The sequence below is a fragment of the Porites lutea genome, chromosome 13 (genome assembly GCF_958299795.1).
Source record: "Porites lutea chromosome 13, jaPorLute2.1, whole genome shotgun sequence".
Lineage (NCBI taxonomy): Eukaryota > Metazoa > Cnidaria > Anthozoa > Scleractinia > Poritidae > Porites > Porites lutea.
Genome location: NC_133213.1, coordinates 1,423,302 through 1,442,277, shown reverse-complemented (window position 1 = coordinate 1,442,277; position 18,976 = coordinate 1,423,302). Strand labels below are relative to the sequence as shown.

General features: G+C 40.2%; 2 protein-coding genes across 2 annotated transcripts; one reads left to right on the top strand and one right to left on the bottom strand.

Annotated features, from left to right (window-relative positions):
* Nucleotides 1-73: 73 nt before the first annotated feature.
* Nucleotides 74-10,997, top strand: LOC140923767 (ATP-dependent RNA helicase ddx24-like). Its single transcript, XM_073373841.1, has 17 exons — nt 74-367; nt 1,195-1,369; nt 1,483-1,637; nt 2,636-2,896; nt 3,572-3,682; nt 3,991-4,115; nt 4,693-4,733; nt 4,836-4,949; nt 6,011-6,132; nt 6,598-6,767; nt 6,939-7,050; nt 7,326-7,443; nt 8,306-8,402; nt 9,241-9,318; nt 9,713-9,777; nt 9,914-10,012; nt 10,599-10,997. The coding sequence occupies exons 1-17, from the start codon at nt 149-151 to the stop codon at nt 10,679-10,681; spliced, it is 2,145 nt and encodes a 714-aa protein (XP_073229942.1). The 5' UTR covers nt 74-148; the 3' UTR covers nt 10,682-10,997.
* Nucleotides 10,998-11,025: 28 nt separating this feature from the next.
* On the bottom strand, nt 11,026-16,393 carry LOC140923764 (uncharacterized). The gene is made up of 6 exons (XM_073373835.1): nt 16,101-16,393; nt 15,489-15,706; nt 14,333-14,670; nt 13,482-13,899; nt 12,399-12,624; nt 11,026-11,326 (listed from the first exon to the last, which is right to left on the bottom strand). The coding sequence occupies exons 1-6, from the start codon at nt 16,303-16,305 to the stop codon at nt 11,154-11,156; spliced, it is 1,578 nt and encodes a 525-aa protein (XP_073229936.1). The 5' UTR covers nt 16,306-16,393; the 3' UTR covers nt 11,026-11,153.
* Between the last annotated feature and the right edge of the window lie 2,583 nt (nt 16,394-18,976).

The following is an 18,976-nucleotide window of genomic DNA, read 5'->3' as shown; positions in this document are numbered from 1 at the left end:
AGTCAGCGGTAAGAATTCTACGCATGATAGCATGCGTATTAAAAACTCGATCCAATCCTCTCCAAGAAAGCAATCCACAATGGCGGATGGCCGAAGACAGAAAACTACCTTACCCGAGAGTAAAGTATAAGGCGTGCTCTTATTCTTTATGCGAAAAAGTACACTTATCGCGATGGCGGACAAAAACAGGAAAACCAAGAAACGAAAATGGACGCCGGTCGTGTTGGACGATCCAACGTTCTTTTCCGGCGACATGGAAGGATTTGTTTCTCTTGAGGTTATGGAGGAATATAACTTAGAAGAACTAAAAGAGATTAATGTTGATGTTCCACCTCGTAAGAAAAAAGCGAAAGTGCAAGCAGAACAGGTAAACTTAGTGGTACCATTGTTGTCATGATATCACAAAATAATCACAGTTTTAATAAACTTATTTATCCTAGTGTTTTGTTGCAATTGCCTCGGTATATTTCTATTAAGCAAGCTCTATTATCGCTGAGAAGAGGAGATTTTGTGGTGAGAGTGATGAAGTTGAGACATGATTTCCGTGTAACCCCATAAATTTTAAGGCTGTGCTCCAAGAGCCCAGAGCTCTGGGCCTGTGAAACCCTAGGTACCCAACACATGGTTTCTATGAAAAAACTAAGATTTTCTAGTTTCCCCCAAGCAAAACTAAATAGCCAGGGGCCACCTGGCAATGCTAGAGCACAGCCTTGCATTTAGTATGCATACATGTTTCAACTCTATTCATTTTAGACTACAGTTGAACCTTTGTTAGGCGGCCACTCACGGGGTACCAGTTAGTGGCCGCTTAACGGAGGTTGGGTGCTCAATAGAGGTTCATCAAAAATTAGCATAATCTTTACTCTCTGTAGCAGAAACATCACTTTATTTTGAAACAAACTTGCGACGGGAGCAGCATTATTGTTCCACAATCATTCATCACCTTCTATCTCCAACCATATTTTCCTTCATCATATGATTGAAATGAAGCCAAACTAAGTGTATCAAGTGCTTAATGGCGACTTAATGGGGGTAACAACAATGGGAGAACTCCTGTTGGGAAGGCCCAAAGGTGTCCGTGGACGCTTGTTAGAGGTGGCCGTTCAACAGAGGTTTAATTTCCTATTCTTTTCTGCAATATTTCGGCACTTTGGGTACATTACACTGTGAATTCTTCAATGCTTACAATTTCAGGAGCAGAAGGATCCACCTAAACCTAGACCACCATCAACATCAGAAGAAGAAAGAGAAAAATCTGCAAAAGCCAAGAAGAAAAAGAAGAAAAAGAAAAAGAAAATTGAAAATGATGAGGAACCAGATCAGAAGCAGGAAGCTTCAGTTGAAAATGGAATAAATGAAGATTCAGAAGGTGCAATAATATTATTATTACTATTTTGCCCATTTAAGCTGAACAAATTCTTCTAAAATATTGGGCTCTGCTTACATGTCATGGTGCTAATCTTGTCTTTTTAATACATGTAGAACTAGATATGAAGACCTGGGAATCCCTGGGAGTTCCAACCAAGATATTGAAAGCTCTCAGTGATCAAGGATTTACTAGCCCTACACCAATACAGACACTATCCTTGCCACCAGCAATATTCCATCATAGAGACATCATTGGAGCTGCTGAAACTGTAAGTTAAATGTCTGGCATTTTACAGTGTTACCATGGTTACTGTCTAATAAATGAAGTATTAACAAAATAATGTAACATATCAAGTTTTGTATCTGGCGGCAAATGGAGTGATCCACCCACATAATGTAGCCCATCTTTATGAATGAGTCTTATTTCTTAACTTCAAAATGACTACCTGAGGCTAGATAAAGAAGAGATTTTTCAGGATGCTGCCATCTTTTAAATTAATTTTGGTATTAATAATTTTCTTGCAAATCTGTTTCTCATCTAAAGACTGTTTGTCTTTGAAGCTATTATTTGCCTGTGCTAACCTTTTTCAATACAAATGAACACCAATATATGGTTCTGAAAATGTTATTCATTGCTCTCGCAAGATGTGTTCATAAAAAAAGTTATTTCCAAACTGTTTTTTGTCTATAATATTCTTCTGAGATTATCTGACAATACGGCTGTATGGTCTCATGATCTCAACTGTCAGTTTTCCGTAATGACCAATGACATTTAAGAGATTACAACTTTACTGTGCATTTCAATAACACATGAACTCTGAAGTTCAAAAGGCAACTAAAGTTTCCGTTCTTTACTGCCATTAATCATCTTAGCGGATCTCTCGGGAAACAAAAGTTCAAGATCTGTGATTGGCTGATTGGTGGATTTCGATCCATTTTGTGTGTTTGTGTGTTTCAGGGTCCATTGCTTGCAATCATAATAGTTATTATGATTGACAGCAGCAAAAAATGTATGATTATAAGCTGACCATTAAATTTCAGAGTCTGCTTGTTATTAAAAAGTGCAGTAAATTTATTCACTCTGAGTCAAGAAATTTTTATGTAATGTGTTCATATTGTGGTTCACTTTTCTCTCTGCTTAAATTTTTTTTCCTTTGATGTATACTCATTCTCCTATGTGACTGTTCAGGTACTGGTATTCAACCAGGAAACAATGAAACGTGGAGATGTACTCATCTTACAGACATCTCCTATTACTCTTTATTAGGGTTCAGGAAAAACCCTTGCCTTTGGCATTCCAATTATCACTCACATCTTGCATCAAAGAGCTGTCCAAGAAACTGATAGAGAGAATGAAAACGATGACGAGGCTGACATTTCAGAAACATCATCAGCTGAAGCTGGTAACAGCATGGGCAGTGATAAAAAAGAAAGGTCACTGTTAGGTTTGATTATGACACCAACTAGAGAATTAGCCTTGCAAATAAAAAGCCATCTTCAGCAGGTTGCAAAGCATACATTCCTAGAGGTATGAATGTTTCCTTTTTCCTTTTTATCTGAATGAATGTTTCCTGTTTACCGCCACCTGGTTAGCTCAGTTGGGAGAGCACCAGTCTGCCAAGCAGAGGTTGTGGGTTCCAACCCCGGCCGGACCAACTCTCAGGGTCTTTTAAATAAGTGAGAAGAAAGTGCTGCCTTTGTAATGACTTTCTAGTCTTCTCGGATAAGGACAAAAAACCGTAGGTCCCATCTCACAGCACTTTCACTTATCTGGTTCTTGTGGGACGTAAAAGAACCCATACCACTGTGCAAAAAAGAGTAGGGGATGTAGATCTTGGTGGTGTGGCCAACTTTTCCTGGGCTGGGTGGGTTATCTGTAAGGAGAGATCTTAATTCAGGGATAACCTCATGATCATCCTTCAGGTGTTGTAATGGCTACCTATAAAAGTGTATGTATGTAATCTTTTGGTATATTATAACAAAGTGTACTGAATTTGTTGTTTTTATGATAATTATTTTTTCTGTTTTATCTCTCAGTGAATATGCACACTGATATTAAACAATTTAGTGGGGCAAACTCTATCTGGTTTATGTTTTTCTTGAAATTTCATGGTTTATAACCTTCACATTTGGGCCATAAATTTGAAAGGGTAAAAATTGTCCCTAATATTTACATATTTGTTCTCTGTTTGTTTTTCTTAAGATTGTAGCTGTGGTTGGTGGCATGGCGCCACAGAAACAGCAGAGACTACTTCGCAAGTGCCCAGAAATAATAGTCGCCACACCTGGGCGTCTGTGGGATTTAATTTCGGAGGTCAGTGCACTCAGACATAAGTTTCCCATTTGTTGTGTCAAACCTTACATCACGACTCTCCTACGTACGCAACTTGTTTTAAGGTATTAGCTTCTAGGAAATTTGAGGTGTTGCAATGGTGGGGGAGTGTACATTGTAAGCACAAGAAATTGGTTTATTTAAGGAATTGACAATGTGAAATGGTTTTAGCCCTTTTGTTAGAGAGTCAGTCACCGGCCCTCATCTACATGTATAAAAGCATTTGAGTTTAACTTGATATTCTGCTATTGTGTATATAATTTGCTTTTCTTATGTTGCCCGTTTCGCAGGGTGAAGAGCATGTTAGCAAACTGGAGCGGCTGAGATACCTTGTGATAGATGAGGCTGATAGAATGGTGGAGCAAGGGCATTTTCAGGAGCTTTCCTCCATTTTGGATGTTATTCACCGAACAAGGCAAGTGCAGTCCTATCTGATAATCTAACCAGTTCAGATATATAAACGCCACACACCATTCAGTTCAATAAGACATCATCAGGTTTAAGAAAAGCCACGAGCAAATCCAAATGCTTCTTACTTAACACATTCACTGACCAACTCGTTGTGTGGATAGGGTAGGAGTACTTGGGATAAGGGTCAACTTACCTGAAAAAAAAGATTGTAAACGTTATCATTTCAAACCACGAAGAAAAATTTCTACACCATCCACATCGTTATGAATCAACTTGTCGCGAACCGATGTTGAGATTTAGCAAATCGAATTTTAAATAGAAAAAGATGAATCTGTGGCGAACCAACTTCCATCTGTAGCGAATCTGCCGAAACTTGTAACTTTAGCATCACACTCTCAGAGATAACCAGTTATCTTGCAAACGTCCAAGGCAGTTTCGCAAACGTGTTATATAACGTCAGATATCATTTCTCGTTTTTAACGTTTTTTTCATTGAATAGCAGTCTCTTTCATTTTGTTAGTGAGCGTTAGTAAAACGACCGTCTGCCCCTGATTAAACAGAGGTTCGATTTTCTCTTACAGGGACATTGAAGAAGCCGAAGAAGATGGACAACCAAGTAAAAGTAAGTTTTTGTTTCCTGTTTATTAAATATTGATGCTCTTCTAGTTTCATGACTTATGTAACCACAATTTATTCTTTTTTTTAATTTTAAAAAAAAAAACAGACCCTACAAAGAAGAAAAGTCTGCAGAAATTTATTTTCTCCGCTACCTTAACCCTCCCTAAATCATTTAAGAACAAAGGAAGAGAAAGAAACATTTCCAAAGGAGAAGCTTTAGGTAAGTCTTGCTTCTCTTGTTGTCAACCTTGGTTTTATTGTGTATTGTTAGCGGAAGAAGCACAGTTAGGGTGTCTTTGTTGTGAAGATGTGGAGCTCTTCTAGTAGCTGGAACTTTGGAGTTACGGCCCTGGGGATAGTCCCTTATTATATAAGCCATATAGGTATGTGCCGCCCCAAAGGGTAGGGTTTTTCCGCCGTTTTGGTCTAAAAACGGGTATAGACTTTGTCCATTTTGGTCTGAAGTCGGGTATGGTTTTCGAGGAAACTACAGGAGTGTATGAAAATATTTATCGTCTCAAAGACAATTCCAGGTGAATAAGGAAGAAAGACTTTGTGAAATCTTTTTTGTTGGCGTTCTAATCTAAGGAATGATGACATAATTTCTTAGAGACTAGGGCTGAAAACGGGTTTGCATTTTAGACGCCAGTTCTGAAAACGGGTGTGAAAAATGACAGTAGAGACTGTAAGATCCAACGACGCGACGGCGACAAGAACGTCGCTTAAAAAGTGAATTTGCGTTCTTTCAGTCTTTATAGTGATTATTCCTACCCACTTACTTTGTCAATTGTAGGCGAACCCTCCTGAAGCTGAATTTTAAGGAACCATATTCAAGCTCAGAAAGAGAAACAACATTTCGTCGTTGCTTGTTTACGTCCTCCATAAAACGCGAAATTAGGCATTTTCACGTCGTAGTCGTGCAAAAACGTGAAAGAAATGTACAAAAAAGTGTGATGCACGTGCAAAGTTTTTTTTGGTTAATTAAACCTATTGTTTTTTTGACGTTCTCGTTGTCGTCCGCGTCGTTGGATCCTAAAGTCCCTAGTATTTGGTCTAAAGAAGGGTCAGAATTTGGAGAACCAGGCGGCATACCCCCACCAAGAATTCCCGGGAAACCCCCCCCCCCCCACCCCCCTCGCCGGAGTCACAGCGAGCCAGTGTTGTGAGGTTTTTAACGGTTCGTAGTTAAAAGGTGTTCAGCTTATGATAAACGCGTAACGAAAAGACAAAAAGTATAGAAGACATGGATTTTCTTTTAAACTTCTCAGTATTGCATTTTAGTTTCATTAATGGACAAAGTCAAGCTTCACAAGAACAGCTGTAAAGTAATCGATGTCACCAACAAGAGAGGAACAGTGGAAACGCTGACAGAAACTAAGATATCTTGCTCCCTTGAGGAGAAGGTTTGTATTCTGCAGCCGGAAAAGTTCCCAAAACCTTTCTACCTTTTGAAACACTAATGCTATCATCGATTGTTTGTTATTTTATTGCACGCTTTGTGAAGGGTTGAAAATCCTGCCCAACTTCATCACCCAATCAGAACTAAAACCAATCGTGGCTAGGTTCACTCATTTTCCCGCGCTTGGCACCCGCCGCACACCAGTTATCCTTTATTTTGTTGTCTTGCATTGCTACACTTTCTGATTGATAAAAAATTCTCACGCCATTCTATCAACCAATCAGAGGATTATAACTTAAACCAATCGTGGCTTGGTTAATTCATTCTCCCGCGCTTGGGGCGCCCGCTCCATGGTACATGTATCTCCATGTTCTGCGACCGTCAGTTTCAAAGCTGGTGTTACTAATTCTTGTTATGTTTATTTAAAAGCCTTTATTCAACCGTTTCCTTGCGTTTCATTGGTTCACAGGATCTGTACCTATACTATTTCCTGTCTCGGTACCCAGGCCGCACGCTGGTATTCTCCAACACGGTTGACTGCATCAGGAGATTAGGTTCCTTATTCAGGCTGTTGAACTTTGATCCCTGGGTTCTGCATGCTAGCATGCAACAAAGACAAAGACTTAAGAACCTGGACAGGCAAGCATAATTTGTTTTCTTTATGAATTTCCAAATAAAACGTGGAACAATTTCTCACATATTCTCAACTCACCGGTATTTCATTTGCTTATGTCTGGAACTTTTTGTTTCCTTTTTATTTCCTTTTTCTTTTAATCTTTTTTTCGTTTTCTCTTTTTCCATTTTTTGTAGATTCAAGTCAAGCTCTACTGGTTTGCTTCTCGCCACAGATGTAGCCGCGAGAGGTCTGGATATCCCAGCAGTTGAACACGTGATTCATTATCAAGTCCCCAAGGATCCTGATGTGAGCATTTTGTCTTTTTCATCCTTGTCAAGCTTACTAGCTATTAGGGAGTTTAAGCAAGGACCGGTAACGGGAACGGCAAAAAAGCAATAGGTTTAGATTAGCAAAACAACAACTCTCACGCTTTTTTGTACATTTCTTTACCGTCACTACACGACTACCACGTGAAACCGCCTAATTTCACGTTTTCTGAGTTTAAATTTCTGATATAAGCATTTTTACTGCAATGATTAAGGTTGAAACCTTCAACTTTTCTACATCGTACTGTTTTACAGATTTATATCCATCGTAGCGGCCGTACAGCCAGAGCCAGCAGAGAAGGTTTAAGCGTTGTCTTCGTGGGACCTGAAGAAATGGGATCTTACAAGAAAATTATGAAGACGCTGAATGCAGGTACTGTGTCCACTGCTAAAGTAAGAAATACCTTTATTCTGAGCCACTCTGTGGTACATTTGTTCGTTAACCTGATAAATCATACATCATCATTTGTCGTCTCAAACTAAGGGAGCTTTAGCAACGATGACCGTGATGACAACGAGAATGTCAAAAAAGCACTAGGTTTAACGCGCAAACTAGAATCTTACACTTTCAGCACACTTTCTGGTACATTTTTTTGTCGTCACTGCACGACCACGACGTGAAATTTCCTTGTGCCACTTGCTATGGAGAACGTAAGTACACTACGGCGAATTTTTCTTTCTCTTTCGAAAGTTTAGTGCGGTCCCAACGCCAGGGAAATTCGCCGACATTCAACATTTTAAGCCAGCTAGAATAAACGCAAAAAAGTTGGGAAAAAACGCAAATTCATTTTGGAAGTTACGTTTTCCTTGCCAACGCCGTCGTCAATGCTAAACTCCCTGATAGTTTAGTGATACGGGCCTTGAGTGTGACGTCCAACACTTGCTGATCAGCCTCAAGGCTAGCGAGCTTTTCCCTAGACTCAACCTCTGCATCTTCATTAAAACACTAAGCAACGTCGTTACATGTCTGCCATGAAACCCGCAGATGAAAACAAGAGTGAATAAGGATAAATGATTTCTTCTCATGACAAGAGAACTAAAGGTTTTCTGAAAGCGAGTGTGTTGCATTCCGACTATGATATAGTTAGCAGCTTTTTTTTATCATGACAGGCATCAGGTTGTTCAGATTCTATTAGGAAGATACGCCTCGTTTAATTGAAAACCCTTCTATGATATTCTTCTTTAGTGCAGTTTATGACTAAATCTATTTAGTCATCAATACCTTTTTGTTGCAGGTAACGACCTTGATTCCTTCCCAGTGGACATAACCTTCATGGCTTCTATAAGAAGAAGGATCTCTCTGGCCAAGACAATTGACAAAGAAGAACACAAGTAAGGGGTATCCTCTACCCTCGTTTCTACAACAGTGTGTAACTGTGTTCAAAGTTTTCATGAATATCCTAGTCTTCTCTGCGGTCAAACGTCTTCTGCGTTTTCTTGTTTTTACTTGCTAGGTTTTCATTTATCAGTAAGTGGAAACACGAGAAAGGATATATAACACAATGAGTTGTCTAACTATCTTTTCATTTTTCTTAAAATATTGAGATTCTGTTGGCTGAAAACGTTTCGCATCCGAGTGACCTTATGCTGGCAAAAGGCGCCGACCATGACACCAGTTTCAGTTTTCAAACACTTAGAACTTTTCTAGTAAACTCTCGAAAAGTTTGGTACATTTACAGCGTATTGGTAATATCTTAAACTTTCAACACTGAAAGTAGCAACCTTAGCTTTGAAGTACCTTGCTTAGCTTTAGCAAATTTCTCTCGTTTGACCGCGGTGAAACCCTAGCCTACGAGAAAGCTCTCCTTCGCCCCTCTCCTCCCCACCCCCGTACGCCCGGGAGAACTTGCTCACAGGCTATGAATACCCTTAGTCAGATTGAGCGTGAGACTGGATCAGTGTTGTGCCGAACTGAATTATGGGACTGCTTTGAGGAACTATCACTTCTTTCATTGGCTGTTACGAAATGGCGCGGGGAACTGGGCCAAAGTGTTTAGTCCCCCTTGAAACAATCCCATAGTGAAATTCGTCACATGACATAGAATTTGTTTGACAATCAAGTCAATTTAGTCTCTGATATTTTTTTTTCTTTAATCCTTGTTGTGCTATGGAACAGGCTCTGTCACTGCATGCATCTCTGAACTGTGAATTTTGTCATCCTTTTTTTTAGGTTCAGACGGAAAAAGTCAAGCAACGATTGGCTTCTTGCTTCGGCTAAAGCTATGGAGATTGAAGTTGATGAGGATTTGTATCCTTTAGCGAAAGAAAGCGTTACAAGTTTGTGCTTTCAAGAGAAGGGTGAAACTCAAAACTTATGGTCAAAAATGGTTTAAAAATCTTCCCCGCTGTAGTTATCTGAATAAAGAGCATCACTTGCTCAGCTGTTGTCCGTTGTCGTTCTAAGGGTCAATGATCAAGGGAAAAGAGTTGCGTGACGTGACGTGACGTAAAAGGACGGCGACCTCGAATATTAGTCAATGATTGGCCCTGTATAGTTTCTGGTAATACAATAAGCAGAGGAAAAACGGTTTACTAGCAAAACAATTTCCATAATCTCCTACCTAGATCTCTTGTCGACGAAGCTTCGTCAACTTAACAAGAGTTACCATTTCCAGTTATTTTCCTTTGACGAGCCTTAACAGGTTGGAGGATTTAGGAGATTCTGGTGAAAGGAAGGAGAGACAGGCAAAACTCAAGCAGGTGAAAGGTATGATTTTTTTTCTTTTTCATTTATTTGTTTTTAATTTTTTTTTTGGTGCAAAACCAACTGAAACAAACATCGCGATGATGCGATGATTAATTCAATGAGTTGAGATAACCCAACGGCTGATATCCTTTTTCAGATCAACTTTCCAGTTTGTTGAAGACACCATTGATACCTGCTGGTTTCAGCGGAAAATACCCAACCAAGAGCGGGTCCCTGATGATGCCTGGAATAAAAGGTATACAGTACCTGTAGCAGATGGGTGGGGAGGGTGATGTGTCGCATGGCATCCTCTCCTGCTGTGTTACTGCAATCCGCCATTCGAGAAGGAAACTGGGCCGAGTTAACGTTCGCAAAGACTTCTGTGATTGTTGCTAGGGACAGAGAAAAAGAATTGACTAATAGCTGACCAGCGTGCCCCCAGTAACCATCCCAGAATCAATTGCAGTACACGTTTTGGTTCCAGTTCCCTTCTCATTTCTAAAGTGTCTTGTCTACCCAGTAAACAATCAAGTGTTTTCTCATTGATTATTCACTGATTAGTCGCGTCTTCTTGCTATCGTAACAACCAAAATTCCACGAAGGTCGGAAAGAACATCATGATTTTTTGTTCCTTTTTCTAAGTGGAGATCGCGGTACAAACTAGAATCGTCACGAAAATTCTTCCCTTCTTGATCTTAGCTTTTCCCACGCCAGTATATCTCGCCTTACTTTTACGGTTATGTTCGTGTTTCTTACCCTTAACACAGATCGTAACATTCTTGTCACACTGTAAGCTTTGCGCGTAACGCTTATAAAATGTCTTTAATCTTGGTTTTTTATAGCCGAAAAAAGTTGTGAGGATAATGGAAGAGCAGCGGTTGAAGACGTTAAACGGAAGAAAAAGAGAAGGAAGACAAAAAAATGATGAATAAAATACCCAAGAAAACAAATTGATTCTTTAGGTTGTCTCAACGTGTAAAAGGATGGAGAAAGAGCCTTTTCGAGGAGGATTCAGTGAGGATACAAGCAAAACGAAAAGAAAAAGCTAGCAAGGATAAAAAAAAAATGTACTTTGAGACGAACAAACCAAGGTTAAAACAAGATACTGTCTAAGACGTCGTCGTTCATGGTTTGCGCGGTAGAGAGGTCACTTCTATGCGTGGTCCTGCCAACACGGACGAGAAAATATTGATAAATATCACCAAAGTTGAAACATTGAACGTACACATGCTTAAAACCTTTGCCATTATTTATTGGTCTAACAAGTTTGATAACAAAATATAATTCCATTTCCTGTATAGTACAACGTTATTTTACAAATTTTTACAAATTTTATATACAAAGGTAACTTTGCTGTGGAATTATCTTTGGTACTCGAATTTCACGTACGTCTTTTGTCAGCTGCTTGGGCCCGGGTCTCTAAACTTAGGACGCCGTGGGTTGCTAGCAACCGTGGAAGACTGGAGCTTAGTGGCTGGAATGTGGTGTCTGGCTGTTATTGAAAAAAGCCCAGGTCTCCGCGCAGTCAGTTTTATCTTAGACAGCGGTTTATCTTCTGGATGAAGAAGAACTGAAATAAAACATACAAAGAAAAATAGTCAGAAATCCTTCGTTTAGTTCTCTGTTCCATCCTCACCTGCATGGCAGGCGCTTGAAAGTAATGGGTGCCAGAAAGAACGGGACGTGCGAGGGAGACACGCGAGGCGAGAGGGAGCTCCCTCTGTACTCGCTTGTCTCCCTCGCGCGCCTCGTTCTTTCTTACTTACATGCACCTACTACGCAGCGCAGGCTAGTTCCACCCCGCCAAACGTATCGCTTTCAGCCTTTGTATCCCCAGTGACATTCTCTGCAAGCAGTCAACACTGGCCAAGAGCCATAATTATGGCTCTTTCACTGGCCCGAGTAACATGTTGACAAACGAAAGGCACTGGTAATTGGCACACTACTGCGCCTGCATACAGAGCGTTTTCACATGACGTCACGTCCGCAATATTTTTGTTCCAAAACAATGAAACGGCGGCCATGTTGATGATCCAAACCAGTCCTGTGGAAGTTGAATCTTTTTCCTTTTGAAAAATCTTTCTTTTGTTCCAATAAATTTGCTGCAGGCCACGTGAGTGAAAACGTTCTATACACGAGCCTTTTGCTTATGTTTTCGCCGCTGTGTAAACATGGCTTCCAGCTATATTATATTGATCTGATCTATATTTACAAACGATCTATTTGAGGACGGTAATGGAGAGTCCCTGGGAAGAAGATAGATTCCCTCTTCTCTGTGCCGGGAGATGGGGAACAGTAACAAATCCCAGGGGTATATGCCCGGGGGCGGGAATGCAACTGGTATAATTGACCAATGCATCAAATGGACTGCTGCTTGGTCAATAAAACCGGCCATATTCTTATAACCCTTTCACTGCCATAGAGTTTGATAGGGTTTTGTAAGGCGACTCTAACTTTTGAGCGTGTGGACGAAAGCCTATGATGTGACCATTCAAATGAAAGCTCTCTGCCTGTACTTTCACATGATGCTATTTGTTTGTCAAAATTTTAGGAAATGAGATTTGGAAATTTGGTCGAAATTTGCCTTTGGCCACATTTGGCAGTGAAAGGGTTAAGAAATGAACAGGCCTACACAGCCTTACCTTTTCCCAACACAGCCTTGCTAACTGGTACTCCGTGCATCTGACACATTTCCACAACATCATTATACTCTTTCATCGTCATCCTACGATAGCGGTCTACCATCTCCCCTAGCCTACCCCCCATGGTGGAGGGCGCCACAGTTGCTTTTTCTGGTGCAACTCTCTTTCGTTGCTTTTTTTCTTTCTCTTTTCGTTTTTGCTGCTTTTTCGAGCGTCTCTTTTTTATCTGCAACGAAGATACTTACGGGTTTTATTTAAGAATAATAAACTTCCAAACCCATACGTCCAACCCGTTGTTCAGTCCCCTAGTCTTCGAACTTCCGTCGGTGATCCAGTATAACCTCTTCATGATACAAGTGAAATTCTTACGAGCGAAACAAATAAAAACTTCCAGAATTTTATTAGCTGCCTTAAGATCATAACATTGAAGAATCAAAAGAATTTCAGTCTCTTTGGTTCGAAATTAAACAATCGCGAAACACAGCTTTCAAATTGTCGGGAAATTTAGTACACGCGAAAACTAGTAAGATAAACATCCTCTTTCCCCCAATTCTTACTCTCTCTCCTTAATACTCCGATTTCTCGTGCTTTTACTTACCCACCTGGCAGGTTTATCTACAAATTTAGTGGCAACTACGCAAAAAATTTATTATTGAAAAATTAGACACGTTGAGCAGTCAACGAAATCTTGTTTTATCCATTGTGTGTATAGCCTGTGTAGCTGTCGGGTTTTCTGGTGTGTTTTCCTTTTGTGGTTAGTAAAAGAAGAGAAAAAGCCGCACGAAAGATAAACAGAGGTCAAACGAGAAAACGATAGGGGAGGGAGCAAAGGGCAAGGGGAAAAAGCCATTCTCTTTGCCTTATTTCTCTCACCCACTGCCCCTTTGCTTCCTCTTTTGACCTCTTACATGTACTTTACGAAACACGAACGAAAAACGCACCAAAAAACTGCCTGCTACGTAGGCTAAGATCTTTTCTTTTTTTTTTCACTGTGAGAGAGAGCTGTACGTGACGACTTACAAAAACTTATCACGTTTTAGTTTTTCTTAAAGTAGAAGTTCAATCGCGTCAATGAACCCTCACCTCATCCTCTGTTAACTGCTCCACCTTTTCTGACAACTGAAAGGCTGGAATTTCTAACAAAGTAGGGGACATGCTACCGCTACTATGTGTACCAGTTGGTGAAACTGGGCGTGCTCCTTTCATTTGTGGTTCAGAATCTGGTCGGTGGCCAACAAAGGCTGCAGCCGCTGGCGCCATCATGCCTGAAGATGGCGAGTGGGGTCTCAGCGGTGACGTTGAGGGCCTCCTTGGGGAGGGGGACTTTGGGGCTGAGGGAGGTCTTTGAGGCAAAGGGGGCATCTGGGGAGACCCTGACCTCTGTGTTCCCTTTTCCTGAGAAGGGTCTTGGCTGGGTTCTGGTTCTTCTGGGATAGTTTCTGGTCTCTTTGTTGACTTAGTTGTGGGATTTTGGACAAACTCAGCTGTCTGCTTGGTAACCCTGCAGTGATGAAAGTATTATTCATAAATTTTTAATCATAAGTCACTTCAAATTGAAGCCTTCTGGACTTAGTTTAAGGAACAACACTCACATAGGAGTGGAAATATTAGACCTTACATGTTTTGCTCAATTTTGGGAATCTTGACAAAGAGGGACATTGCTTGTAACGAAGGCATCACTGACAGTGATATGGCATCAGCCCTTTTCTTTATCTGCTAGTGTTTTTATGGACTGGAAGCGAAATGTTGTTTGACCAAATGCTCAGTCAGACACACTATTGAAATTTGGTGAGCAAGCAAGATGGAACAAAACCAGTGTTCTGACTGTCTATCAATAGGGCAAGATGGACCTTTGTCTTAGTCCATAAAAACTTGAAGAAAACTTGGCCAATACTGACCTCACGCTTAGGCAAAAATGCATATTTATTGCTGACCTTTCCTCCAAGTAAGATTGTCTTCCCACAGCCAGCTCCCTGTAATCCAAAGCATCACTGTTGTCTCTGTCCAAGACAATGATCAAATCCTCCAGATCAGCTTCAGTCAGTGGGATCTTCCATGACCGGATGATGTTCCTAAACTCTTGCCGAGACACCGCCCAGTTTTTGTCTTTATCAGCTTGAGCAAACAGGTCCAGCAGACGCAATCTCTTGTGCTCTAAGTATTCCTGTATAACAGCCAATGCAGCAGGGGAGGGGTGGTGGATGGTTGGCACACCTCTATCCTCTCCAGTTATAGAGGTGTCCTCTTCAATCGCTGGGGGAGGAGTAGGTGCCTTTATGAGAGCAATTTAAAAACAGTATTTAGAAGTGGCACTGTAAGCTAAATATTTCCCACAATCTTTTTTATCTGGGGATTATAATGGTTACAGTTACATAGGATGCAGCTATTCCTTTTTTCATGTTTTGTCTCTTGCAATCCAAAATCCATTTTCTCCTTACATTATCAGTATATAATCAAGTAGAAAGATTATTAGCCTGCGAAGCGCAGACGCATTTCCGGTCGTCGCTTCGGAGGGAGAGAAGCGACGACCGGAAATGCGTCTGCGCTTCGCAGGCTAAAAGATTATGAGTATTAATAAAATGATCACCTTATTACGTGATATAAAATAAAGAAATATGCTTTGATCTTTTAACAAATTCTCTCAAGCAGTCTTTCACGAAATGTATGGATGCCAGTGTGGAGAATTTGTATGTTGATCTTTGGGTTTAAAGGGATAATAAGCATGGAAAGGGGTACCATTTGTAAATAGAGGGTATATGAAAGGGGTACCTTTTTCGTGAAAAATGGTATATAAAAGGGAAAGGGGTTGGACCTTGTGGCAGAGCCTTCCGACCCATATTAATTAAAACTTTGTTGATAACTCCCCTCCGCAGGGCCATAATAATTGGTGTCTTATAGACCCTGAGGAATTCTCCCCACCTCAAAGAGGCAAGCAGCCACAAGGTGCGGAGAATTGCCAGTGAATCAAGAACCCTACAGCTAGAGACTGAGTCTTATTAGGCCAAGCCTTGAACTGAAGTCCAAGGTATTGACCAAAACAGAGAGTGAGAAGTTTCAGGAGGTTTCCCAAACAGTTGCTTTAGAACTTACTTCTTTGATGGTGATTTCAGGTCTCCCTTTCAGTTGCATCCGTTTAAGCACCCGACTTTCTAGTTCAGTTCTTCCACTCTTGTTTGTCAGCCAGTCCTGTCTAAGCCCGCAGTTATTTAAGATGCCTCTGACCTTCTTGCGTTCCTCTAATCGCTTCTTATAACTTTCCACTTTAGTAGCAAAGCCATCTGATTCTGAGTCAGCTTGAAGTTTCTTGCCTTTAAAAAATAAAAATAACTATTTTAGCGCAGGAAATCTTACATATTTTACTTGACCTTGATTTATGTTGTGCACTCCTAGAATGAAAAGCCAGGCAAATGTAGCAGCTGGTGTTACCTCGGTTAAAAAACAAATGTGCTGCTTGAATGAATGCTCTTAGGCTATATAAGTGGTTTGTTTTTCAAATTTTCTGTCACTGTAGGCTCACGAGATAATCCAGGATTTTGCAAAATGACGCCACCACACAATAAGGAAAACTTTGGTTCTTCCGTATACAACCAATGTACATGTGTAGAACTGTTAATCGTTCATAAAACTCGCGACATTAAAACATTTCCGTCGCTCACTCACTCCACCATAAATTTCAAGTATCCTGTTTTAATTTTCTCCTACCTTTGCCATCCGTTGTCGCGGAGATATCCCTGGCTGGACATTTTATAGAGGGGACAATTATAACGCGTCTTCGTTTCAAATCGCTTGGTTCACCCCATCTTAATACACTCTCGCGGTATTTCTTCGATGGCAGTAGATTGCGAGATTTCGGTAATTTGAATCCTTGTTCCTCATAATCCTCTGGTCCTCTGACTTTTGTATTCATTGAATTTAGTAAGGAATATCGAAATCAGAAGGCCTCTAAATAGTGTAAAAACCACAACATCAAAAGTCACACATCGTCCGCCATATTGGATACTTGTGATTGAGGCTGTTGTCAGCTGGTTGCCATGGAAGAAGAAAGCTTTGATTTGTCCCTCCCCACCCACAGTATATTTCACACTCTTTAGCGCAAGCGCCATAATGGACGCACGGTGATGAACTCATTCTTGTTTGCTCTAAAAAATCTAAATAATTAATGGTCGTGGTTTAATAAAAAATGGTTAGAGTTTCATTTTTACTTGACTGCAGGGAAATCAAAGTTTTCATGCAAGTGGGGTAGACAGCGAGCGGCAGTGCTTCTTTTCTCTTAGCCAAGCGTGGCGAGCGAATAAGTAAAACAGTAAATGATGCAAATTTAGGTGATAAAAAGGAGAAGATTTGTTAGTTGTTGATTAGCCGGTTCAATCGAAGTTTGCGCTAAGCTTGCCCACTTTACTTACTGCTCACACTGTGTGTAGTTGTTGCAACTAACTTTAATAAATTAACAGTCCTTGTAACTTTTTTTAGGAAAGAGCAGAGAAAGAGCATGGGGCGATATCAGCCAAGTCTCGTCACCAGTGTCTCATTTCGTACGGCTGTGCACTTGCTATATCATTTATAATTTGATTTAAGTTATTTTCAGAGTTTGTGATTAAATGGAAGTGTAATTCCTGGGAAGTCCACATATTGTTAGAAACGTCGTGAGCCGACGCGCGACTGACGCAAAGCAAAAAAAGTAGAATATTTTATTTTTATCTCTCGACAACACTGAACAAAAGTTTACAGACCTCTTCAGAAACCAACTTTCCATTAATTCAAGCGTTTAAGTGGTCTAAAAATAACTTTGGTGAATTCACACATCCCAACGGCTAAACTGGGCGTTCCCCTCTCTGCCCACTATTATTCCCTCTTGGTGGAAGAAAATGTAACCAATCAGGACAAGTTAAGGCAAAATGTACCCGAGAAAGTCTCGATTGGACTTGACTTTTAGTCGGTTGGGAGAGTGATCACAATATCGAACAATCAAAGCCATCAATTCATGACATTTCTGTCAACCTAATTTGATATGCCTTATCATGCAAAAAGTCTTTCTTGTGTCGCACGTTACCAAAAATGGTCACGTGATCAATCTTCCTTGACTAAACTATGTCCCAGAGCATGTCCCTTAGCTAAACGCAGTGTAAAAAAATGTTGTTGCTGATGTTAAGAGCAAGAAACTCCCGCTACTTTTACTATTCCTTGAGGTAATGGCGACTACAATATGCATTGTACGAGTATCTCAAAACTCTTTTAACTAACACACAAAAAAGGTTGATTTTCATTTGCTATTCCAACTCGGCTCTTTGCAAAAACTTAGGAGACTACAATAATTATGTTGTAACAATATTTTTTTTCCTCTGCTTTCTATACCGGTGTTTGCTTCAGAATTAAACCACCTAGCAGAATTAAGCCAGACAACTCGCAACTTGTTACTCTAAAAGATCTTTAAATGTTTGCTGCTGTGGTTGATCTCCTGTTTGGATAACAATCAAATATCTCCCGCCTTCGGGCGCCATGATTATCTCGTTCTTCTTGGTGCGCACCCGAAGAATCTTCAGGTCATTTTGAGGATCAGTGTCCCGTACGACCCCGCGGGCGAGGCCGCACAGGGTGTTACACATAGCCACGTATTGAAGAGTGGTGGAGTTGTCAAGGGTCGTTCGTATGGGAATACCATCCTCGCTTACGATAACCAGTCCCACTACGCCCTTGTGAGACTGAATGCGCTCCAATGTATCTTCTATTTGTTGTCTTCTGTAGCTTGTCATGTCTTTGCACAACAGGTTTTCTGCGGGAAAAAAGGTTCGAGAACACGTGAGGGTTTTATACCGTTAACTAAAATCTTTAGGTATCGTTGTTATTGTTCTCATTTTGTGAGTAAAAAAGTTAAAAATTGCTTTTACAGATAAATGACGAACTATATATTGTTTTTTAAAACTTGGCGAAGATGATCAATGTATGAGATATCAATTGTGTGTGATTTCATTTTCAGGCATCAGAGAGTAATTATTTAAAGGAATACTGAAGTCCGACAAGAAATACATACTTTACACTCTACTATTTACTTACCGCCTTTATACTAAGTTTTTCAGAAGATTTAGCTCTCGACTCCTTAAAAATATAACACTGGATTAACAACAACGACAACGACAACAAACTAGGTTTGCAGGTTATGGTGGAGAGAAGACATAATTCAGTTGATAATTCCCAACCCCTAACAGCTTTGAGCTTAATCTGCCATTCTTTTCTTTTCTTTGGACTTTTCTCTTTTCTTGATAATTTTCTAAATCAGTTATTAACAAATTGAAACTTTTTCATTTTTTTACGAAGCGTCTTCAAACCAGCAGCTCAGATCAAACCGTTAATCGTATTTTAAGCAATAAATGTGCGCAAAGGCTACTTCCTCTGGTCGGTTAACTGTGTAATTACATAACTGAAATGAATAGCTTATTTCAAATGTGCAAATTGATAATTTTATGAAATTAAATTTCCACGTAGAATATAACTGAATTGATTCTTCACAACAGCTCCTGCAATAATTATCCAGGGTTATTCTTTGTATCCAAACAAACCGAAGGAACTGAAATACAAGAGAT

Bases quoted from the DNA above. Each gene is read 5' to 3' on its own strand.
- LOC140923767 (XM_073373841.1), top strand. From the start codon at position 149: ATGCGAAAAAGTACACTTATCGCGATGGCGGACAAAAACAGGAAAACC. The intron at 1,638-2,635 runs GTAAGTTAAATG...ACTCTTTATTAG, and splicing joins TCATTGGAGCTGCTGAAACT to GGTTCAGGAAAAACCCTTGC. The intron at 7,444-8,305 runs GTACTGTGTCCA...TTTTTGTTGCAG, and splicing joins TATGAAGACGCTGAATGCAG to GTAACGACCTTGATTCCTTC.
- LOC140923764 (XM_073373835.1), bottom strand. From the start codon at position 16,305: ATGAATACAAAAGTCAGAGGACCAGAGGATTATGAGGAACAAGGATTC. The intron at 13,900-14,332 runs GTCAGCAATAAA...TCATCACTGCAG, and splicing joins CAATCTTACTTGGAGGAAAG to GGTTACCAAGCAGACAGCTG. The intron at 11,327-12,398 runs GTAAGGCTGTGT...GTTTTATTTCAG, and splicing joins CAAGGCTGTGTTGGGAAAAG to TTCTTCTTCATCCAGAAGAT.